At 37.0% G+C, this 24,514-nt stretch overlaps 2 protein-coding genes and 1 long non-coding RNA gene across 10 annotated transcripts; all 3 read left to right on the top strand.

The window, feature by feature from the left end:
- Positions 1 to 1,622: 1,622 nt before the first annotated feature.
- LOC112186179 (polyadenylate-binding protein-interacting protein 3) lies at positions 1,623 to 9,495 on the top strand. Of its 2 annotated transcripts, none has more exons than XM_024324534.2 (15): positions 1,623 to 1,930; positions 3,006 to 3,155; positions 3,238 to 3,387; positions 3,502 to 3,638; positions 3,974 to 4,161; positions 4,950 to 5,127; positions 5,216 to 5,431; positions 5,943 to 6,070; positions 6,360 to 6,408; positions 6,521 to 6,554; positions 7,198 to 7,505; positions 7,711 to 7,857; positions 8,555 to 8,647; positions 8,747 to 8,809; positions 8,967 to 9,045. In XM_024324534.2, exons 2-15 carry the CDS (start codon positions 3,026 to 3,028, stop codon positions 8,994 to 8,996), a joined length of 1,851 nt encoding a protein of 616 aa, XP_024180302.1. In that variant the 5' UTR covers positions 1,623 to 1,930; positions 3,006 to 3,025; the 3' UTR covers positions 8,997 to 9,045. The 2 variants fall into 2 exon arrangements, with proteins under 2 accessions (XP_024180302.1, XP_024180301.1); XM_024324533.2 differs by having other exon boundaries at positions 1,624 to 1,930; positions 5,216 to 5,455; positions 8,967 to 9,495.
- A 3,816-nt stretch (positions 9,496 to 13,311) lies between these two features.
- LOC112186181 lies at positions 13,312 to 14,674 on the top strand. Its single transcript, XR_002930671.2, has 3 exons — positions 13,312 to 13,636; positions 13,704 to 13,793; positions 14,498 to 14,674. It is a non-coding gene; the product is annotated as an uncharacterized LOC112186181 (long non-coding RNA).
- Positions 14,675 to 19,049: 4,375 nt separating this feature from the next.
- LOC112187824 (nuclear transcription factor Y subunit A-3) lies at positions 19,050 to 23,837 on the top strand. 7 transcript variants are annotated; one of them, XM_024326774.2, is made up of 7 exons: positions 19,057 to 19,405; positions 20,559 to 20,616; positions 20,809 to 20,992; positions 21,353 to 21,462; positions 21,543 to 21,614; positions 22,763 to 22,933; positions 23,032 to 23,837. In XM_024326774.2, exons 3-7 carry the CDS (start codon positions 20,839 to 20,841, stop codon positions 23,407 to 23,409), a joined length of 885 nt encoding a protein of 294 aa, XP_024182542.1. In that variant the 5' UTR covers positions 19,057 to 19,405; positions 20,559 to 20,616; positions 20,809 to 20,838; the 3' UTR covers positions 23,410 to 23,837. The 7 variants fall into 7 exon arrangements, with proteins under 7 accessions (XP_040371020.1, XP_040371019.1, XP_040371018.1 ...); XM_024326772.2 differs by having other exon boundaries at positions 19,058 to 19,405; positions 20,707 to 20,992; XM_024326769.2 differs by having other exon boundaries at positions 19,058 to 19,405; positions 20,698 to 20,992.
- The last annotated feature ends 677 nt before the right edge of the window (positions 23,838 to 24,514 follow it).

The following is a 24,514-nucleotide window of genomic DNA, read 5'->3' as shown; positions in this document are numbered from 1 at the left end:
CTAGTACTTACATTGAAATTTAGCTGGTTTTGCTCAATGATTAAGTAGAGGTCAAGAAACTTTTTTTAGTATTATGTACGTAACTGATTTCTTTTTGCTGTTTAAAGTAACTTGGAATGTTTTGTTTAATTGAATGGAAGTACTTAGAAACGTCTCGACTGATCCATGTAAAATTACTTAAAACGTACTGATTTTGTTCAATGTTCATGTTTGGTAACATTGGTTTTTACCTTTTCTTCTTAGGTTGTCATTGTAGTATACTGCAAGGTGTTTAAGTATTGCAAAGGAAGCAATGTGAAAGTAGAGAAAGATGCTTCTTGCTCAATACAATTAACAAGAAACATCTTTTTGTTTTGTAGGGGCTGTATTTATTTTCTAGCTCCGACGACTAAAACTGCTCCTCATCTGTCACTATGGTTTATTCGCATATTATCAAATGCTGCCCTTACAAAAAGAGAATGCAGTTGGCATAAAACAGAAAGAGCTATTTAATTTGTAAAAAAAGAGAGAGAGAAAGAGCTATAGATATCATGCAACATTCCATCAGATTGATACTTCTCATTTCATTATTTGATCTAGATTATTGTAGTGCTCGAGTGTCATCCGGTGCTGGCTCAAACCTACTGTGGTCGGAATTTTGGTGATCCAAAAAAAGGGCCAAGACTCTTTAAGGGTTGCATTATTTTGGTTAATTTTACAGCGCTTCCCCACCCAGTTACTTCTTATGGACTTATAGTTACATTCCCTTTGTCTAATCGGAATACTAATATATGTGATGCTGGTTTCTTTTGCCAAATTGACCAGGACAAGCTCTTCCCCACGTATAGCATAGATTGAGTTCTGAAACTTGTTATTTTTTGGTAGATGTCACTTTATATGAGAAGATAAATAGATCCAAAGAAGACATCAAAACAGCCTGTATTGTGTTTCTTGTCCTCTACAAGGGGTCCTGTAGACTGAGTTGGAATGGGGATGTGGAAGTGGGTCTTGGATACCAATTACCATGCTTAGCTTCTACTTTTGGACTGAAGGCATCCATATATATAACTCTCTATCTGTAAATCCTACAGGGGTTTTATTTACTTTCAAATCCACGCAATGTACGTGTTCCACTAATTATTGGCATTTTTCAAATCCATCTCTAATCCACGCAATGTGTTCCATTAATTATTGGCATTTTTCAGATGTGCTGAATTAAGTTCATCATCACACCCTTTCCTCAACATTACTTCCAAATTTTCAATAACTTCTTTTCCTTCAATGGTTCAAAAACAACCGGTAAACTTTACATTTTGAAGTACACTTTTAGATTTTCATTTAGAGATTCTCAAATCAAAGATATTGTATGCAAAAATGATGTCTGAAAATGAACAAAATCTTCACGTCGGCATTCCTATTTGATTTTCACTACTATTTAAGTCATCTAAATGAAGAGCTAATTTAATACCGTGTCCTAATAGTACTAATACCTTGTCTTAATGGCACCAATTAATGATCTCTCGCAAGAAGTAAAACGAAAAGAAGTCATTGAGCAAGGAAAGAAAAAGAAAAAACAGAAAAGAGCTATATTATATTACCGTAGGGCCGAGCACAGGGGAACACAAACGCCTGCGAAATTTACAGCGGGGTGTGTCGTCGTTTCTATTTCTTCACACATCTTCAAAATCTCAAAACTCTTTTTCCTCCATTCTCCGTTTTGCTCAGATCACACCCTCTCCTCCCTTCCCTCTATTCCCTCTTTCTCTCTCCTTGTCCCTCCTGATTCGCGCCTCTGGGTTTCCAGCTCCGCTCTTCCGCCCCGCCCCCCCCCCCAAACGAAACCCTAATTCGAACCCCCAACCCTAATCTGCAGTGACTCCAATCCCCTAGCTTCTCCCACCAACTCGGAAGCAGCCTCGGAGTTATTATAGGCTTCATTAAGCTTATTAAGGTCAGGATCACCTTTCCAATTTCCTATCTTCATCGCTTTATTTCTTTATTCTATCGGTTTTTCCTAATTCTTGTGCATTTTGGGAGGAGATTTAAGGCCGGCTAGTTAATCCAAATTTGTGGGCTTTTTGTTAATGGAAAATCTATTATTGGAGCCCTAGCCCGTGTTGGTTACTATCTCTGTGCTCTAGGATGTATAAGCTAAGGAATCGAAATATTGATATTATGGTGTATCAAAGAACAATTACTTTTTGTGCCGAATTCAAAGAGGAGACAAAATTAAAGGAGTTTAACTTCTATTTACCCTAGCATTTCTCCCCCAGTTTCTGTAGTTTTATTTTGCTAATGGCCATTGTTTTCGGATTACTTCCTTTCACCCAATTAGTAATTGTTACTTCCGAGGTCCAGCTTGCCTCTCCATTACTCCTTACCAGCTTCAGTGAAGCTCAATTATAGCTCCTTGCCTTTTAATATTGCTGGTGTGATGTTGACTCTTGATGTTGATTGAACCTGGTGGTGCATGTGAATTTGGCGATTGTTGGTTGTTTGGGATTCGAATGCTTATATTTCCCTGGTTTGTTTTTTCTCATCACGTATATATTGAGCGTCAGCCGCTCCGTGTGGTTGTTCATGTCCATCTGTCTGTCTTTGTATATGTTGAGCAACTGCATTGTTTTGTTCTTTTTGCCCTGAAGATCAATTGCGCATGTATTAGCATTTCCACTCGTGTACTTGGATGGAATTTTCGAAAGTCGATTGCTTCCTTGGTTTATGTTCTTTTGAGCCATGAACTAGATTTTGATTATGTTATTGCAATTAAAACTTAATACTATAATAGGTTGTGTAGCATATATGCACCCTAAAACATCATATAGCTTCTTCGCCTCATGGTTCGTTCCTGTTTCTTATGTTTATTCTTTGCCTCACGGTTCCTTTTTAATATATATATACACTTCATATAGAGGTGCAAGATATACTCGTCTGTCTGAATTTTTTATATTTTTTATTATTTTTGTATTTTTATATATATATTAGTAGTATGTTTAAACAGGCTTTAATTTTTTTTTTTTTCATAGGTTAGAGGTTGCTACCGAGGATGAATATGCAACCAGCTGTCCATTCTAAATCATCTGCTAATGGTTTTGGTCGTCGAAGAAGTGAAAGAGAAGGGGGTGCTAGGGTCGAGAATAAGTCGCAGTCGGGGAAGGCAAACCATAGCAAATCAAGTAATACTGATGAAATTGCTAATATCAAATTGCTTGTGTATTACATTATTTTTCCTTTTCTAACTGTTACATGCTCGAACAGGCAGCAAAGCTGGTAACTATGAGAGTCCTTCGCGTGATCGCGTAGTATTTTTAACTACATGTCTTATTGGACATCATGTGGAGGTTCAGGTGAAAAATGGATCCATATACACCGGAATATTTCATGCAACGAATGCTGATAAAGATTTTGGTATAGTTTTTTCCTCATTGATGTTGAATTTGGTTTTCTTCAAGAGACTACAATTTACGCTAGCATTTTTGCTTTGTTGAGTGATCATGCATTTGTCCTGATTTTCACTTTCAGGAATCATATTGAAAATGGCTCGCATGATAAAGGATGGTTCCTTACGAGGGCAGAAGTCTATGTCAGATTCAGTTAGCAAGGCTCCTTTAAAGACATTAATTATACCTTCCAAAGAACTTGTGCAAGTGATAGCAAAGGTATTGCTGCATTTTCTAGCAATGTTATTGTTTGAACCTTGTAAAATCATTAAACTATTATTATTATTGATTTACTATCATTGTATCATTTTGCCGTGCGAGTGAATTAGTTTAAAGTGTCTTTTCTTTTCCAAAGGAATGTGGTGGTTGTCTTCTTGTTCTGTGTTCATGATTCCCTCTTTGCTGAGTCGTATACTAGGAGTAATAGCTAGTAGAGAGAGAAGGATTATGCAATAATAAAGTAGTAGATCTTGTGGTAGATTAAGCAGCTACTTTTATATTTTGTTCCTCTGATCTCTTGTGAACTAATTGCATGTTTAAATGATTAATGACAGGATGTCTCAATAAGTAGAGAGGGATTGTTGAGTGAGGTCCAGCATGAAAAACATCAGGAGCTTATGCTAGATTCCTCCATATCACAATCCCGCCGTGGTGAGATGGAGAGAGAGCTGGAGCCGTGGATCCCTGATGAAGATGATCCACGTCCTGAGTTGGAAAATATATTTGATGGACATTGGAATAGGTTGTTATATAGTAAATTTCTTTCCCCAAATCTCTTGGTAATTGTTCAACTGTTCAATAGCTTCTCTACTTGAATCCAGTGCCATCTGGAAATTATTTTTTCAATTGGTTACATGACTTTTGCTATATCCTGTTAAAGTGGTAATCAGCTTTAATAATCTGATAGCACATTATTCCAGAATATCTGATTATTCTTGTTTACTTATGTTATCAGGGAGCTTTGTGCCCTGGTGTGATATTTTCAGTTGATTGATTTTTTGTTGTTATTATTGATGGAACCTTGAATTGTTTTGAACATACTTTAAGGGTGTAGGGATGGGCTATAGTTGAGCAGTTAATGTCCTTTTGTGAAATTCTAAGTCTTGTGGAAATTATGATTTGATGGCTAGCATTATGTGAAATCTAGCCCTTTCATTATATATTTTCTGAAGAGAGGTGTGGTGCCGAATTTCTTTGTAGCATGGTGCCTCTATTTTTCTGTATGTTGTCATTTAGTTTCCTGAGAAAGTGAAGAAGTTAAATGGGAGTAGATGGACCAATGATGTACTAGTTTACTTTATATGATGCTATTTTTAGACATGGATTTGAGAAATATAATAGCCTTCAGAGTCATATAGTAGGAGTGATAATTGCAAGTAGCGTTTTGGTTTATTGAATATAGGATTGGTGCTTAGTTCTCAAAGCATTTTGTTATTTGTATCAAATGAAACACAAATAATTTCTATAATTTGTCTCAGAAGAAAGGAAAATTGTGGTTGCTAAATGTTTTCTTTATTCTTTTCTATTTAGGAACTGGGATCAATTTGAAACAAATGAAGCATTATTTGGGGTAAAAAGCACATTTGATGAGGAACTTTACACAACAAAGCTTGAGAAAGGTCCTAAAATGAGAGAGTTGGAAAGGGAAGCTTTACGAATAGCAAGAGAAATTGAGGGTGAGGATACCCAGGATCTGCATGCAGCAGAGGTGAGGCTTTGTTGATGTGATTTCATGCTTGTACAAATTATCACTTATCCTCATCCCTTATATCTTACATGTTAATATGTTTTCACAGGAAAGAGGCATGCAGCCGTATGAAAATTTTGATATTGATGAGGAGACCAGATACTCCTCTGTTTATCGGGGTGAGGTAGTTGATGATAGTGGATACGATGAAGATGAGGATATTTTATTGGATTCACGTAATACTGAGACCTTTGGAGGTTCTCCTGGTTCTGAGCAAAAGAGTTCAATCGATTGGACCAGTGGAAAAGGCAACCATGGAGTTCAGGTGCCTTCAAGCTCTTCATCTGTGGTACTTCCTCACTATTATCTCATTATTCTGACCATAGTTGGCTGGGACTGGTGGGTTTAGTTTCTAAGTTCTATAGTGTGTAATTTGTTTGGCTGGGGATATCGTCCTGTAGGACATCTATGTAGATGCCATAAATAGTGTGTTCTTCTGTGCTAATTTTCATGGATTGGTAGTCACTGAAGCATGAGACTTTTTTTTTTAAATATATATTTTTTTCCATCCTTTCCCTCATTCTACATTTTTTAAGGGCTCTCTCGTTACTCAAAATGACAGCAATTAAGACAAATGTATGGGGAGCTTATCAGTCCTCCTCCTCCATCAATAATGGAGGCCTACAATTTTTACCCCAAAGTTTATCGGAGTTGATCTCATATTATTATGGATTGATTCAGTCTTTTTTGCTTGTTTGTGAGTTTCTTTTAAAGTCATTTGACAACAATTCATTTATCAATGGTGAACAGTATATTGATCATATTTTGCTTTGCAGGATTACACACACTATTCTGAATCAAATGTCGCCCCAGAGTTATATCGTTCTGGATCTTATGACCATGCTAGGCAGCTGGCATCAGAACCACCTAATAAAAGTTTTGCCAGTACAGCTGGTGAAAGCAGGTCTGATTTCTGGTTCTTTTCCAAGTCTGAATAGCTTCTTGTTTCCTTGCAAGTAGGATTAGTTTTATTGTAGAGGTGTGACCCACCATCTGCTCTGCACTTCTGTTTATCGATTATTTTCATTGTGGTTACACAAAAACACCCATTTTTTGCTATGTTGGGATGGCTTTAAACTCATTATCCGTCATTTCCCATGTTCCTCCGACTGCCTGGGCTAGCCCCCAGGGTTTATGAAAATATTTTTTTTCTTTTTGGTTTCCTTCTGATTAACAATGTGCATGATTTCCAGTGAACATGTAGATACCGACAGTGCTACTGACTCTGTAGAAAAGCATATGGTGAGTGATGGTTCCGTTCTATTATGTGAAATGTTTAAGGTGCCCTGTATTATTATTATTTGTTCGGGAGTCTAAAATCAGTGCTTCATGATCTATGTTCTTGTCAATACAGCTGGCCGGGGACAGTCAAACGTCAAAACCAGATGGTGAGTGCCATTCTATGTGCTTCTTCCTTAGACATCTAAAGGGAGGTTTTTATTATATGTGGTTTTCTAAAGTTGAGCTAACTATGAATTTTTGTATTTAAATGTGCTATATTCATTTATCTTCGTGAACTTTACACTCAAAATTGTTTGTGCTCCTGAACTTCTAATTTGATCACATATGCCCTTATACTCTCCAATTTGATCAATCATAACCAACTCTTATCTAATCCATCCATATATTTGTTCATGAATTGTTGATATGGCGAGCCCACTTAAACTAGTTTTTGGTTGTGTCACCCAAGAAACACACCGTTTACATAGTCAAGGCTAAAAATTGACCCTAGTGGACTCGCCGCATCATCAATTCATGGAAAAATTGAGGGATTAGTTGGCAGATGGTTATGATTGATCAAATTGGAGAGTATAAGAACATATGTGATCAAATTAGAACTCTAGGGGCACAAATGTTTTTTTTGTAAAGTCCAGAAAGGGATTTAACCCTATTTAATTATTCATGGTCATTCTTGATCTTGCCCTATCTGTGTGATTCTTCGCTTCTTAGCGCAAAAGGATGATAAGCATTATATTATAATAGTTTGTCATTATTCTAGTTGAGAACTGATTTGTTGATTATCGGATGTAGATTCAGAGAAGACAAAAAATGCATTTGATACAGATGTGCTATCCTCGAATGCCACCTCTTATGCTCTACCTCCTGTTTCATCAAAAGGTCAGGAGAAGATGAGTTCTAGTGAACTGGAGGGTCCAGTGACGGGTAAAGCACATGCACAGACACACACAGTAAATACTCATGGACGACCTGGTAGTTCTGCATCTTCCAATTCAGAATGTGCAGGTGCTGTGTCTGCTTCTGGTGGCCGTGGTTTATCACCAAGCTCATCGCTTGGTTCCTTGTCCTCTGAAAAGTCGACATTGAATCCCAATGCTAAGGTGTGTGATGCAGCTTATGTTTTGTTGATACCCTTATTAATAGTAGGCCTGAAGTGCACACAAGTACTCATCGTCATCATTAATCAGAAATACTCACTTGCTAAAATTAGGTACCTGTGTATGATGGGTAGCTGATACATCCAGCTATTATAAATTTCCCTTATTTTTATTATTTTTAATTTTTAATTTTTGATTTTATTTTCAGGAATTCAAATTCAACCCACATGCAAAGAGTTTCGTTCCATCTCAAACCCCTGTTAGGCCTCCTTCCCCAGTGTCGGATGGTTCCTTCTATTATCCAACTAACATGCCTGCTGTACCACATATGCCTGGCATGCCTGTTGGCATTGGAGTAAGTACTTTGATGCTTTGTTTAGTTCTTGCACCTTTATTCGCTCCCCTCTGTTTTTTTTTCTTGGTACGGACTTGTTTTAGATATGGTGCCATATGGATTTTATGACTGCTAGACAATCTATGATTGTGTTCATAATTCACTACCAGGCATCTTACCCAGACTTGGGACCTGGAGAAGCAACTAGAAATTCAACTGTTTTCTTATTAAATTTTTATTTTAATTTCTAGGTTATATATTCCCCAATCCCTTCTGCACTGGTATAGATAGAATTCATAGAAATCTTAGTTTATCAAGAGTAAAGGCACTATGTCCGATGCATAACCTCGATAATACTGACCTGAATTGAAAAGATGCTACATCTCTGGAAATGTTAAGTGACATGAATTCAAAATTATATAATAAATTGATCACTTAAAATATAATAAGGTGGCTTGAATTTGATTTTAAATTCTTAATGCTATGTTTTATAGATTTTTTTTGTTATTACTTTTTTTCTGTGTTATACTGTTATATTAGGGCGTAGGGAAGGGATAAAATTAGATGAAAGGGGAAGCTGCTACCTAGATTATTTTGAAGCATTCCACTTTTTCCCTTACAGATCTTACATTTTGGCCTACATTATTTCTTTTGGAACTCTAAATTCAACCTTTTTATTAAAGATTCGTAACCAAGATTATTTCTATGATGTATGCAGGGACACTCTTTTGCACACCAACCTGTTATGTTTAATCCACAGGTGGGGCAGATGCAAGCACCCCAAGCATATTATCATCCCAATGGGCCTCAGGTGCGACTCTATCTTGAAGTTCGTTTCACAGGTCGTGTGTAAAGTTCTCACACAGAGTTTAAGCTCCTGATATTCTTACATTTGTTCATCTAATTGCAGTATGGACAACAGATGCTTCTTGGACACCCTAGACAAGTTGTATACATGCCGAACTACCAACCTGTAAGCCATTTACAATGTGCTCCAACATATTTTGGCTTAGTTGATTGAGATATTCTATTTTCTTGTAGAATCACAATTTACTTGCCACTTTATCTAAAGAATATAAATTTAGTTCAAATATCAAATATAACCTATCTCTTTGTATTTGTCTTTCCAGGAAATGCCATATAAAGGACGAGATTATTAACCATTTATTTGGATGAATGCATTCTGGCTGTTCCGGTCTGCACCTAAAGAATAATTCCTCGAAAACTTGGATTAATTTTTCACGGAAGAGAGCCCTTGAGTCCAAAAGATGCTACATATTTTATGAACCTTTGTGTGCCAGGGAAGTTTTCTCCTTCCCGGATATACCTTTGTGACCTATGCATTAACCTGTACCTTAACCCGCACTGATGACTCTGGATTTCCCAATTTCATATAGCATGTTGCCACAGTGTTCTTTTTCCTTTATGCAAACAGTTATATTTCAAGGAGTTCTTTGTTTGGGTTAATGTACTATTAATTCACATTTTACTTTTTTGCCAAGCTTGTGAATGCCATATGCATACATGTGGGGTTTGTTATTTGATCGACCCACAATTTGATGTGTTTTCATTTATATGTACAAATATTGGGTATTATTGCCATGTATCATTAGGTTTTGTTGTAACAATATTTGCAAATTATTAGGATTTTTAACTTCAGTGTAGCAAGTTCTGGCAATTATAATAGTGTTTGGGTATGACAAATTGTCGAAAGAAAGTGTTCACGAGGTAGATTTTCAAGATTGTAGGTTCTCATGTGATTTTAAGGTGTATTTTGGAAAATAAATAGAATTTTGACCTAACTTTCCAATTTCTTAATTTTTCTATATATGTAGAAGGAAGGGGAGAGAAATTATGACCCACTTTTCTAAAAAGTATATCCTTCCTCTTTTTCTTTGCACAAGTCCTACATATATAATTAACCCAAAAATAGCTGATCCAAATTATAACAAATCCCATTGAGGCCACAATTGCAGAATTTACACTTTTATCATTTTTATTTGTTATAGTATTGGTTTATACATTACTTTTAGTCTCAACTCAAAAAGTGTTTGCGATTGGCCCAGAAGAAATGAAACAAAAGATACGACAGTGCTAGGACAATTATTGTATGAGGTCTACTCGAAGCTAGATGCAGAGACGCATGGTAGATAGATATGAACATTATGAGCTGTCCTGTAATAAAACCAATGGTTGTTGTTTCGTCTCTGTTCCATCTTCTCCTTCTTCCATAACCCAAGCTTGAAGAAGGAAGAGATAAATCGGACTATGGAGAATGTGGTCAGAAATCCATAATAGAGTTTGACCACAAGCAGTGAAGGATTCCTTTTTTGGGTCATCTTAAGGGGTCGTTTATTAGACTAATTTTTTAATCACATATTGGCATCTCGACCGTTCAGTTTTTAGGTCTATATAAGTAGATCACTTTTGCAAATTTTCAGCAAAACATTATTAACACATTCATAACTGTGATTTATAATATGAACATGAACGGTTTAGGTTGGACAGATTTGATTCGTCCATTGATTTAATCTAGTTTGGAACCTTCACAGCCATCAATTTGGCTAAAAATTTGCATAAGTGATACACTCATGGGGTCATAAGAACTAAACGGTCGAGATGTTGATGTGATTGAAAAGTGGCTCCCCCAGAGGATCTCTTAAAATGACAAAAAAATGGGATCCCTTAGTGCAAGTGCCATCACACACACACACACAAACTAACTATATACACACACGCACACACAAACTACCTATATATACTTGTCATTTTAAGAATTTAAGGGATCATTTGGGGGACACACACACACTAACTATATATACTTGTCATTTTAAGAATTTAAGGAATCATTTGGGGGACCAACTTTTCAATCACATATCGGTATCTCGACTATTCAGTTCTTAAGATACCGAACAAGAACAAATCAATAGACGAACAAAATCTGTCCAACATGAACTGTTCATATTCATAATAGTAAATCACGATTATGAATACTCAAACAATTATCAAGTGCGTCTGGTTGTAGTAGTCAAAGCCTTGGTTGATCTCATGAAGGAGTGGTGCAAACAGACGGCACTGAGCGTGGTTGTTAGGGCGAGCTCTAGTGTGTGCCAACGAGGTGCCTTGCTTCATCCTATAGGCGTCGGAGAACTTGGAAATGATACAACCCCTTCACATGATGATGATTGCACCCCTCTGTCTGTTCTTAAAGCTAATGAGAATCAACCGCATCTAATAAAAACATAAATTTTAATTATTTATATGTTTTTGGTTCGATTTGGTTTTTCTTACATATTAACTGAAACCCACATCGCAACCATCGGTTCAGTTAGAATTCTGTTAGTTTTCAATTAAGTTTGATTCAGTGCGGTGAATCAGTATTCAGCTCCAAAAACTCTACCCCTAATTAGCTGCATCCGTTCCTTGGCAATGTCAACTTTGTTAGCCTTGGCCATCTTTGGACTAGTCTCTTTGTTTGTTTTTTTTGCGTAGTATGTGCAGCTCCTAAGAGATTTTTTATTTTATTTTTTTATTATATATTTTTTTAACATGAAACTAAGCATTACAATTTACAATTTACAAGCACGTTCTAGGGATTTTATACAAAGCTTTATCAAAAACACTAGTAGGGAAGTCCTGAAATTAAACAATATTATGAAGAACATTTTGACTTAAAGCTGCAAAATAATTTGCTATTATATTGGAGAAATTTTAAATACACACTCCTAACTTCTTAATACACATGCCTATAATTTTATATTTCAAATCAGATTTTATAGGTACATTAAATGTCCAAAACAGACATCTATTTATTAGAAGAAGAAAAATAGTCATATTTTCTTTATATTATTCTATAATTATAAATAAATAGATAGATAAACACAAGAAATTTCTACAAGGACTCCACATTTAATACAGGAATAAAGTTAGAAACCATCTAATTTAAATTTTTCTTAAACAGATAGTAATTAAATGGAGTGAGAGAACATATATGACACGTTTACTTACTTGGAAGGAAAGGAAATGATTACGGGGTAAAAACATTCCTGTGTTTACTAACACATAAAGGAATCAGAATGATTCCGGGTAAAAGAATTCCTACGTTTATTAACACATGAAGGAATCGGAATGGATGTAGGTCCCACCTCCTTATCAGGAATCGATTCTTGAATACTCAGGAATTCGATTACGAATGGGGGAGATGAGTTTAGGAATCATTCATCCGAAATCAATACCGATTCCTTTCTTCTCCCATTTCACTTGTCTCCGATTCATGATTATTTTCCATTCCAAGTAAGTAAACGTGCCAATAATTCAGAACTTTGGAATCAATGACATTAAATATTTTTAAAATATATCGTTTAACTCCCATTTTTTAGTTAATTTTCATTGTTTGTTCTAAAACTTATGCTTAGTCAATTTATTATTATCTAATATGATACATCACAGGTAGAAGACTCTGTAATTTTTGGCCCCTCCAATGACAATTTTGTAGTTCTGCCACTATTGACAAACTATTGATATAATTTTGTTGAATGTTCAACTAAAATTTTTATACTTGATCATTAGGTGTTTGGTGGATGAGAACTCAAATAGTACAAAATCTGTTTCTAGGCGATAATAAATCTTTATGGACTTTCTAATAATTAAAACAAGTAATCAATATGGTCATTTACAAAACATCAATATATTAAATAGTAACCTTAATATAGTCAAATAATATGGTATTTAATAGTTTTTGAGATTAAGGATATTTTGGGTACTTTAAGTTGTCTATTTAGTAAAATATTAAAATGAGATATTAGATGGGTGATGTATTGAGTATGGTATGTATATTAAGTAATTAGGGGTGTGTATTTAAAAACTCTAATTATATTGGACTCTCAGAAATATGCCGGAAAACATATAACACAACATGTTTTGTTTTTTGGGCAAGAGTTATTTATATTCCAAAGGGATGGTAATTAAAATCTTTGTTCATTATACATTAAATGTAGCAATTCTCCTATAATGAAGCTAGAAATTTGATTAATAAGGAACATAAGATGACAACCATGGCGCCTTCACGTGAGAATTTTGGTCACTTAAATGCTAATCCTTTTGCCCTCTTTTCTTGTTTTGTTCTGTGTTTGTTTTTTGTAATACCCCGAAAAATCCAAATTAAATTCTGTGGATTTTTATAATTGATTTCTCGGTATTAGGAGCGAGTACGAAGCTTGAAGAAGTTGTGGAAGTAGTTCGAACGATTTTATTTTCGAAATCGAACGTTATTTAGGGACCCGCGAAAGTTGACTTTTTATATGTACCGAATTTGGGAAGGCTTCCTTCATGAAAGTTGTAGAGCTCGTCGATACGATCGCGTGCATATGTGGAACGCAATATTCGGAGTTCGTATGAATAAGTGATGAATATTTGAAAATCGGGAATTTTCTATAAATAGAGGAAAATCCGGAATTTTTTCATTAAGGACGAAAAATTCCAGTTTTTGCGGAATAGTCCCCCTCCGGTTCTCTCTCTCTCTCTCTCGCTCGAAACCCTCCCCAGGCCCGTCGACCCTCCGACCCGACCCGGCCGAACACGGCCCCTCCGGCCTTCTCCGGCCCCTGACCCGGACTCCCTTGGGATCGCCGCCCCACGACGAGCCTCCCTCTGGTGTCGCCTTGCCTCGCCGCTGCTCCGAAAGCTGGATCAAAGCCCCTCCGTACCTAAGTTTCGACCCGATCGGATCTTGGTCGTGCCGGCGTTGCATGGGCCGATCCTCTCGGTTTTGGGTTGTTCTCCTCCCCCTGATCATCCCCATGTAAGTCTTTCATCACGATTTTGTGTGTAGAACGCTAGATCATGGTTTGACTTTTTCAACGTCCCAGATCCAATCTGATCAGATCAGACGCACCAGATTAATCTGAACTTCAAAGCTTGATCTAGGACGATCTAGGCCGAACCGGACTTAGCTCCAGGTATGAAAGTTGATCTCCCTTTCATTTTGAAGAAGTTTGTAGTTGACGACTTTTGCATCGGAGGTGGTTGACCGCCACGTTGACCGCTGTGTTGACCACCCACTGACCACCGCTTGTGGCGGCGCGTCGGACCATATTTTGAGTTTATATTATCTGGACAATGATCTACGCATCCATACGAGCGTTTTGATATATTACAAGGTTATTTTAGAAAACGTTGATAAATAGTGGATTTATGTTTTAACAGTTTTACGTTTTATCTTCGGTCTACGATCTGTGAAGATCAGACCATCGGTTTTACTTCAAATTTTAATATGTTGATCGTATGACTGTCCCGGTGACTTTGTGAGGTCACGGGCGAAGATCCGACCGTTGGATCTTCGTATAATTGTGAAATAGTGATTCGGAAGGCGATTCGTGAGAATCCGACCGTCGGATTTTCATGAAATTTTGTGGAGATGTTTATAAGGACGATTCAGGAAGATCAGACCGTTGGATCTTCGTGATAATTTTGGAGGATGATCCTAAGGGCGATCCGTGAGGATCCGACCGTTGGATCATCATATAATTTCGATCCGACCGTTGGATCACCTTTATTTTAGGATCCGACCGTTGGATCGTCTTTATTTTAGAATCTGACCGTTGGATCGTCGTTTAAGTTTATTTCGTATTTCGTTTACTAAGCAAAGACCATACTTGATTAGGTACTTGACGGTTTGAGTTGACGAGCGTTTGGAATATCGTTATAATTGACTTTTTGGAAGACGCAGCTGGATTAAAGGTGAGTAAACCTCACGTGGTTCATATTACGAACCCAATAAATTTAATTACTTTATTTTTGTCGTAATTGTGTGAAAATATTTATGGAATAAATATTTGTTTTAAATCATATGGACTTGATCAACTACGGTCCATAGGTAAGTAAAATGATTTTATTATACAAATGAATTTCATGGTTTTTATACTATAGTTGGTATTAGTGGTCATTCCTGAGCGGATGATTACGTATATATATATTTACGTGAAATATATATGTTAATTGGCGTGTGATTGGTATGATGAAATGATTGAGAATTGATTGGATATTATTCAAGCTATTAATCTCCCATTTAATTGTTGAATAATGAAATGTTGATCATGAGATGTGAAAGCTATTTTATATGGTCAATTATGAATATGTGGAAATTATTCTAAGAAGTAAAGATTTGTCTTGAAATAATATGTCTCTTTATATGGGTGTACATATACATTTATACACATTTATACAATCTAAAACTTATAAAGATTGTATGTTGAGAAATTGTTTATGGCTGAAAAGTACAATTGTGAAGCCGGGTGATTACAACAACCCCGTGCTTAAGTGAATTACTGGTAAAACTGTTTTGGTGTTATGAGGAGTTAAGCTGTGGGCCCTAGTCCCTTCAGATAGTGCACTATTATACTCTTAGGAAGGGTGCTTACTTTGAGTATACATGCCTTGGTTGTGTCCTTGGTGTGCTGCGGCTTACCCGTACTTTGGGAATAGTACGTCGGTCCCTAGTACGTGGATTTGTGATTTGATACCAGTCAACCTGGTTGTCCCATGCTATGGGAATAGTACGTCGGTCCCTAGCATGTGGATTTGTGATTTGTTACCAGTTAATCCGAAAATTCACTAAAAAGAGAAATGTACTTATGTGAAATTGATCAAATATCTATCCATGATATATTTTGAGTATGTGAAGGTGTTGGTAAAAAGAAAATCTAGCATGCATTGCTTTAATGTTATTTCACATATTAATGATGCAATATTTGTTGATTGAGTTTTAAAAGAGAGTATCGAAAAATACTTACTTTTATGTTTCTGTGATTTTTGGAGTTACCTTGTGAGTGTGTTGATTGTTTTCTTGAGATACAATAATTGTAACATAATAAATCAACAGTTCTTTCTTGTTTACTCACGAGCTGTCAAAAGCTTACCGGGTTTGTGTTGTTGCAATTCCCGGTACACTATTCAAATTGTGTAGCGGGAAATCTCACAGGTCAGGAGAATCAGGGCAGTGATCGTGCAGTTTAGAGTATTAGTATTAGATTTACAGCATTTGTTTTGTGAGGAGAATTATACTCACTTTAGTTTTACAATTTGATTTGGTGAGAGTGTGCTGTAATAAGTAGCTTGAGGATTTGGTTTATGTAATATCAAGAGGTGTAACTAGTGGTTGTTTCTGAGAGAAAAATTCAGAACGTTATTTGTATTGTTTTTAGTCATGTTCCGGATTTGAATCCTTATTTCAAAATTCGGGGTGTGACATTTTTTCGCTCTTTTCTGTTTCTCCATGTGAAAATGAAATTTTCAATTTGATCTAATCTCATGGTCACTCATGCATGGTCTGGCCACTAATTGAATATTGGCTCACTCGTTTAAATATATGCTGAATCTCTTTGAGCCAGCCCTCTATTATAAATCTCCATGACCAGTGACTTGGCAATTTTTTGTGATGCCAAGTTTCATTGGTTTTCTTAATGACAATTAAAAATTAACACCAAGGCATGTGGAGTTCTATTGTTAATCTCTATCTGTCTTAGCTAGGTTACAATTTCCTTGATTTTGATTTAAGTGTTAAAAAGTATTTGTGTTCATAGCTGTTAGATTAAAATATTACTGAAAGGGGAGAAAGCACTTTGCATACTCTCTCTCTCAGAACCGTAGACAGGTCGGCGGCGGCCTCAACCGAGAAGAGTGTTCTCGTCCGGCGGCAGCTATGGTATTAGGGAGGGCACTTTGCCTCACCAATGACGCGTGATCTGCTGCCGGACGGGATTCGATGCTAGCGTGCTGGAGGCTCTAGTATAGGTGTTTGCTCGAAAGTTTTGCAGGTGATTTTTCGGCTCTGGATCGACGGATTTCTCTGGGGCGTGGTGGTGCAGTCTGGTGGGTCTCGTAGGCAGATCGACGGGGTTGCAGATTGAGGGCGCTGGGTTGGGGTAGTTTCGATTTCGGGGCGGCGTGGATCGTGGAGCGTCGTGTTGTGGAGTCGAGGCGGGTTCGACTTGGGTGGCGGAATCATGGGGCGCTGGGTCGTGGTAGGGTCTGTGGCGGTGTCGCGTCGCGCCGGTGGGTACCTTGCCGGAGCGGGCGTGGGTTTGGTGGCGGCTGAGGTCTGCTGGGCTTGCTGCACGGATTTGGAGATGGCAGTTGGTCTGGGCCAATCTTGGCCTGTTGGGCTTGGGGTGGGCACGTTTATGGAGCCTCTTGGGACAGTGTTTTGATGGGCTAGGGATTCGTTTCTCCGCCCATCTCTATGGTTTTTTAGTTTGTCTTTTTGTTTCAATAATCCCCTTATTGGGTGCTATAGGCCTTGGCCTTGTATACCTTGTTTCTCTAGGACGTTATAATGTGCCCAAGGATCAGTACTGATGTACACCATTAGGGTCTTAGGCGGATGTACTGATTTTTGGTGTTGTAGCTTCTTGGTGTTCAAGGCGCAGTAGTCTCGGCTAGTAGTCATTTTTTTGTGCATTCAGTGCACTACTTGAGCAATGATTGTAATATGAGGGGTGTTTGTACCCTTCATGATTGACCGAGTGAGGTCGTATGATTTTATATCAATGGATCAGTCTTCCGTTCCCCTCAAAAAAAAAAAAAAAAAAATATTACTGAAAGGGCGCAATATAAGTATAATTTGAAATTGTATTGTCAACCTCTTACTTATTAAACTTATTAGATGTAATTCATGTAAAGCTTTCTTAAATGTTTACGATTCAAGGTACTTACCGCAATGTTGTCTTTGACAAAATTAGAACTAATTTAACTACGTAAATATAGCAAAGTTATTTAGAGGTCACCCGTTATTCACCATCAATCTTCAATTTTCTTCCGTTTATATAAGAAAAATGAGAAGAATGAGGAAGCGAAACAGATGATTCTAAATACCTAGTAGACACTTTTGTTATCTCTAAATTCAAACTTCACTAGCGAAATATTAAAGAACTACCATTGTGTAACTCTCGGAGCTTTTGGGAGGATATATGAAATTATGAATATGAGTTGACACAACAAGCTTCTATTAATGTAATCCCAAGTTAGAATTAAACTACAATTAGACACTATTAATACTTCCAAATAATAATGGATGGCCATGGCAGATGGCACTTATGTATTAAATAACCCTAATACAGCTGTGTGGGAGCTGCCTTATCTTCTCTCAAGTGCTTTAGCCTTTCATGCCTTATCTTTCTTAAGAAAAGGTGAAGAGAAAACTCATGACCACTGTTCCACTCTCTTTTCAAGCGTGTATAAGAGAATAAATAAGATCATAAATTAAGATAATGTGTAAAGGAAGTTGAAGCGAACAAGAGTGGTGATATAGACTTAGATGTTAAGGTAAGTTAAGGAACTGATAATAAGTGTGTATAAACGACATTTCAAATTGAATAATGGTAACCTAATACTTACAACCATCAAATGTGGTTCTCAAACATTTTACTAGCTTGTGTTGTAAGTCGAAGGCTTCAGGCTCATGGCCTTGTGTCCTTTGTGATTTTGTGTCAAACGTACAGATCTTACGGTCTTCAATCGAGATATAGGCTAGCTTGAGTAGTCACATGTTAAGGTTAGATTACCATAAGATTTAAGCTCGAGATTCATTATTTGAAACTCAAAATTTAGAGCTTATGAACAACTGTACTAACTTGATACTCAAGACTAGCTACAAGGCTCGATATTAAAACCTAACAACATGAGTTGATTTTAATTAAATGTATAGCGACTCAGAAAGACAATAATACGAAAAATAACTTGGTAGATGATGTGTCGCGTGAACCTTCAAAACTTAGACGTTACCCAAAGAATCAGGATCCCTCTGCAAGAATCTAACGATACGTACCCAAAGACGTGTACAGCTTTGTCCCTTACATTACAACATAACTACTATTCTTCATACGGTCAAGAATACCCCAATTCCAGTTCCCCACGTCTCATGAGCCAACTGTTCCTACGTCTCATGAGCCGACTTTTCCCAAGGTTCCTAACACCCTGGACGCCGAGGAATAGATCACCGTCCGATGCAGGACCCCACCTCATCCAAGGGTCCCCAGATTACCGAACCATTCGAACACCCGACGTTGACCCGAAAAGCTGCACGCGAAGCAACAGCGCGTGGGTGATTATCCAAAGGACGGCGTCGTAGGTGGCATTGAATAGTGACAACGGGTATTTAAAGAGCAGAAGACGACAAAGTCGGAACTACTAAGGATACAGACGAAGTACCAAACGAGAAGGATCATTATCCGCAGGATTAAATAGATTAAATGACACTCGGGAAATGATTAATTTATAGTTAAAAGGACAGAGAAGGTGGGAAGGTGGTGAGAGGGATTTAATGGGTGTCGAGAGAGATTGATCTGAGTCTCTGTGTATTCTAGTGTGTCTGTGTGACCAAGACTTTGTGGAGTCTGATGCAATGAAGTCCGTCGTTTAAGGAGAGATTTGGAGACGTAAAAGAAGCTTTGCTTTGCTTTGTTTGATTATAGAGAGAGAGAGAGAGAGACAGTGAGTTTCTGAGAAGGAGACGGTTGTTACAAGCAAGAAGAAGAAGAAAGACGTGTACAATTCTGAGCTGACAATACAAAAGGTGTGTTCTTTGTCTATGTCTCTGACTTGCTCACTCACTCTCTCTGACTCTGCTTCTTTTTCTTGACCTGGGTTTGTTTTCTTTCAGTTATTTTGGTGGAACTTACTAAAGTTTATTTTTTCTTAGAATTTATTTTGGGAATCCTGTTTTTAAATCTACTGTGTGGTAGAAGGGGAGCCTTTGATTTGATTGCATGTGGGAATTGAGATGGGTGAAGTGCTTTCTGGGTTTGAAATGATGGGTTTCTTATTATTTTGGGCAAAGACAAAAGAGTCAATGTTTCTCTGCTGATTCAAGAGTTATTCTTGTTATTGGGTGTAGAAAGTATCATATGGATTTTGCTTTTCTTGTATTGAGATTCTTATTCTTGGTGTTGCATGTATGAGATGGCATTCTATTCTGTGGAACATTTTTCAGCTCTGCATTTATTCCGTATCAGAAATATATTCTGAGTTATATGCCAAAATAACGAATGATTCATTTGAACTACGCAGTGTGGTTTACCAAAATTCAAGTTAATTACCTGATTTACTTTTCTTTTTTGGAGCATCAAGTATGCTTATCTGTTTCCCCCCGTAATACGCTTGTATCAATGGTGATTTGGTTGTGATTGGTGCTAATACTTTTATCCAAGTTCAAATGATGTTTGAGAGTAGAAACGGTGTTTGCATGTCTTTAGATTTTCTTTATTTCATGAATATCCAAATTGGTACCATGGCTCCTTAAGTAATATGTGCATCGCAGTGGATGAGATAATAGCTCAAGTTCTGTGGCGAATTCTAATTGATGGGATGGATTCTGCTTTTCTGTGTATATCAGTAGTGCAGGGCATTGTCTTTTCTCAAATCCGATATGTCTGGGAAAATTTTGCAGATTAGTTTACCATCCCCTAGATAGTTTTCCTTTGATTACATCCATGGTTCTTGCTGGAGCTCTTCTATACTTAGTATCCTGAATAATTTTAATTGGTGTACTGTATTTAATTGGGTTTGGTGAGGTGATATGTTTCTAGTTATGCATCATATTTACTATCACTACCTCAGTTCCCTCTAGCTATATTGTTCTTCTTTCATATTCAGTTGAAATTTCTTAGTGTCATTATTACATTTGTAAGTCCATACTGTACTTTATGACTCAAATACCACTGTGGCAGTTTGGACTTAATTGGACACCTGGTTGCTGATTGGTGGACAATTCAAGTAAAAGTTCAGGTCTTTCTCTTTTAACATATCTGAAGATAACTACTAAGTTTCAACCCTTCAGTTTGTCAACAAGCTGAATAGTTGTCTAAGACTATGCAGAGTTTGTATAGTAAAACCTCCTGTAGTTCTGCCCACTCGACATCTTCATTCATTGTTGGATCCTCTTCATGGGATAATTCTGTTGAAACTCACGCTCTGCAGTCATCTATATCGAAAAGTGTAATCTTGAAGATGGGTGTGCCACTACAACATTGTCGTAACACCACGAAATCTGGAATACACCTTCAAGATCAGGATTCATCCTCAACTCAATCCACTGGTCAATCGCGTTCTGAATTTGCTAGTTTGAAAGAAGGCAACCCTTGTGGGCAAGGCGTAGTTTCAGGTCCATATACTCATATTCCTATGCTTTCTTTCCCTTGTAGTCTTTTTCTTCATATCTATATAAGAAATTTCTTATTCTTGATGCATTTTTGGATTTTGTCCATTTTAAGTGGCATATTTTTTGTATAATGGGTTTATACAAAAGATATGTAAAAGAGATAACTTGACTTTACATTAATGTGCTAGAGTACATGTTTATCAATCATGTTCATCAATGTCGTGTCTTTATTCTGTTTGGAATTGACATTCCACGATATTAATGGAGAACTTCCCCTAATAAAGTCCATGTTTTCTGCACATTGATTTCTTTAGTTACCAGACCAGATCACTTTCTAATTTTGTTAGTCATGTTCTTGCACAGGATATAATGAAACACAGGGGAGGCCTGTTGGGGGCCACAAGAAATCTCTCTCCTCAATCACAAGTCAGGAACTTGTCTTCCCTTCACAACTTGATTTTAGCCATTCCATGGTAGGTTGATCACTGCTTTTGTATTTTGTGGTTGTTGAGTGAAGATTAAAATCTTAATCATTTGATGGCTAATAATTCAGGCTCATGTTCCATTCCACTGTGCTGAACCATACTTTGGTGGCTTACTTGCTGCTTATGGGCCACAAGCTATGGTTAGTGCTTCAAAGTTAATTCATTTAATCCCTGTTTGCAACTTGTATTTGTTTGCTTCTGTGTTATGTTAGAAACTAAAAAATTATACTCTCCAATGTTTGGCTTATCAAATGAAATCACTAAAGGTTAGTTGTTCTTTAGAACTTGCTACTTGATGCATAGTAATGGGGAATGGCTATTTCCTTCAATGTGGTCGCACAGCTTCTTGAACTAAATACGGTGACTTGGGCATTAACTGTTGTCGATATGTAATAGAAAGTTGTGACTATGAAGGGAATCTCTTTTCCAGGATTCTGTAACTTATCATGAGCTTCAAAACATGAAAATCTTATTTGTTGAAAGTTTAAAATGGATTTTCTACAGCAGTAGGTTCTTGTAACTATAGTTGAGGTTACATAATTAAATTGTATTTCATTATGACAGTTGCAATTACAATACTGTAAAAATAATCTTTAAAGGAAATTTTGAAATCTTATGTAGGACAATATTTGTATTTCTAGCATTTTTTTTTTTATCTTCGTTCTTGTTTTTAAGTGCTGTGGTTAGGTGACTGCCTTTATTAGGTAGGATAAAGGGTCCATTATCAACTCAGCATATACATATTTAAAGGTTAGACTGTACAGAGCCATTAAGCACTTTCCTAGGCCTAGGCCTCTCTGTTTGCAAATTTTTTAGCCATATACCTCAGTATTCTTAAAGTAGGTGATTATTTTATAATTCTTTTGTTCTATTTTGCTTCGCATCTCCTTTGCTCTTATTGTTCTCTATTTTGTTGATTTGGTGATTGTTTATAGTACAAAATATTCTTCTTGTCCATGTAAGCTTGGACTAGATCTATGAAGTTAGAACATTTAAGGCATATATGCAAAGTGAGTATGCAAAGTGGGGTTAATCTTGAAGAGATTTTCTTGTTGGGATCAAAAGTCTAATCACAAAAGTTTAAAGATACTCGATTATATTCATCTCTGGATGTATCCTGTTGATTCTACAATCTAGTGGTGTTGACATAGATTCTGATTCTTTTGTCCTTCAGTCAAACTATGTCCTAAAGGTTTATATAAGAAAACACCTCTCTGGCTGTTTTTCCATGAGAATGTGTGTTTTGTGTTGCCTATTTATGAGATATTTATCATTTGTACATCTCCAGTTTCATCATCCCCAGATGATGGGGATTTCTCCTGGTCGGGTTCCCTTGCCTCTTGATCTCACAGAAAATGAACCGATTTATGTAAACGCAAAACAGTACCGCGCAATTCTGAGGAGGAGGCAATTTCGTGCCAAGCTTGAAGCTCAAAACAAGCTGACCAAAGTTCGGAAGGTATGTATTTGTAGGACATTGTGTAAAGGAGAGTTGTACTTTTTTTATAACTGACAAAAGAGTGTATTCTAAGAAAGGCCATTGTGATATATTTGCAGCCGTATCTTCATGAATCTCGACATGTTCATGCATTAAAGAGGGCTAGGGGATCTGGTGGGCGCTTTCTCAACATGAAAAAGCTCCAAGATTCCAAGCCTAACTCCACAAGCCATAGAGTGGATGCTTCAGGTTCTGCTCAGCTACATTTGACCAGAAATATGTCAGAATCTGATGTTCATGAGGCTGACAACTTTCGAGATGGTGCTTCGACAACCTCTTGCTCGGACGTCACTAGCACCTCTAACAGTGACGACATCTTTCCACGGCAAGATTTTAGGTTCTCTGGCTACCCCTCTCACATTGGCGGGATGCTGCAAGTTTCTCTAGTTGATGTGCGTGGTGGCGGAAACCAGCACCATGTTTCCATCTTCCGGTGAACAGTCAACTCAGCAGTCTGTATTCCGACATTCTGTTGGAGAATACGGCTACTAGTGTTGTTCCCTTTCCCTTTGGGAAGTCATCCTTGGCTCATTCAAGTTACTCTTCTACTGTTTGTTTATCGTCAGTGTTAACCTGTGCTGGCGATGGTTTAACCCTTTTTCAAGCAATGCAAGCATGCTTGAAGAACCGATGGTTAACTGGTACATTGTGACAAAGAACATTATTTTTCTTGCATGGTGATGAATAATCTGTTCTTGTGCATACAATTGACATACGGTTGAAGAAATTTATGTATGCAATGATATTCAATTTGTGTATTCGTGCAAAGAATAGTAATGACTTTGGTTTAAATTTGTGCTGAAGAGCAAACAGCCACTTTGATCAATGAAATGAATAATAAGTGAGAGGCCTCAGTTTGTATGCTTTTTTAAGTGCCCACTTGTGTCAAAATTGATCTTTTTATAATGAACATAGAACAATGCTTGGGTCAAACCAGATTGATAGTTTAAACGCTACAGCTTAACCCAAGTATTATCTGAATTAATCAATTAGACGCTGCAAACTCGATAGAACCTAAGATAGCGAATAGAGCTGGAGTTCGTTGGCATTTGATAACCCCCTGATGAAAGCCATTAAAAATTAAACTTTGATGCTGCTATAGTCTGTAGATAACCAGGGAAGACCGAGAGATGCTGGAATGGTGATCATATAAACTTCAAAGGAGAGATGTTGGGTGTGTTGGACGGACAATATCGAGATAGAAGGACATGATATCAAATGTGGCTCATCCACAATCCAATCGTGAAGGCAGAACAAGAGAGTGCTTAATCCTTAAAAGTATAGGTGCGTTGCGTAAACCAATTACATGGCACAAAGAAAACAAACTTGAATGGACAGAGAAAATTAAACTTGAATGTCCATTCCAGAGAAAATTGTCTTAATTTATTCTCGTCTAAAATATAAGATAACAAGATTGAAATTGCAATATATATAACCAAAGCGATATGGACAAAACTTCAAACAAAAGAAAAAAGTACCACTTGTAACATAACTACAATGATGAAAATGAGGAGTACCAATGACATCTCAAAACCAAGAGTT

This window comes from Rosa chinensis, chromosome 2 (assembly GCF_002994745.2).
Source record: "Rosa chinensis cultivar Old Blush chromosome 2, RchiOBHm-V2, whole genome shotgun sequence".
NCBI lineage: Eukaryota > Viridiplantae > Streptophyta > Magnoliopsida > Rosales > Rosaceae > Rosa > Rosa chinensis.
Note: the sequence above shows the minus strand (reverse complement) of the source record. Positions and strands in the feature narration are given on the sequence as shown.

Excerpts from the sequence above, each read along its gene's own strand:
- LOC112187824 (XM_040515084.1), top strand. The coding sequence starts at position 20,701 with ATGCAGAGTTTGTATAGTAAAACCTCCTGTAGTTCTGCCCACTCGACA. Across the intron at positions 21,615-22,762 it reads CTTATGGGCCACAAGCTATG|TTTCATCATCCCCAGATGAT; the intron begins GTTAGTGCTTCA and ends GTACATCTCCAG. Across the intron at positions 22,934-23,031 it reads AGCTGACCAAAGTTCGGAAG|CCGTATCTTCATGAATCTCG; the intron begins GTATGTATTTGT and ends ATATATTTGCAG.
- LOC112186179 (XM_024324533.2), top strand. The coding sequence starts at position 3,026 with ATGAATATGCAACCAGCTGTCCATTCTAAATCATCTGCTAATGGTTTT. Across the intron at positions 6,071-6,359 it reads AGTACAGCTGGTGAAAGCAG|TGAACATGTAGATACCGACA; the intron begins GTCTGATTTCTG and ends CATGATTTCCAG. Across the intron at positions 8,648-8,746 it reads ATCATCCCAATGGGCCTCAG|TATGGACAACAGATGCTTCT; the intron begins GTGCGACTCTAT and ends ATCTAATTGCAG.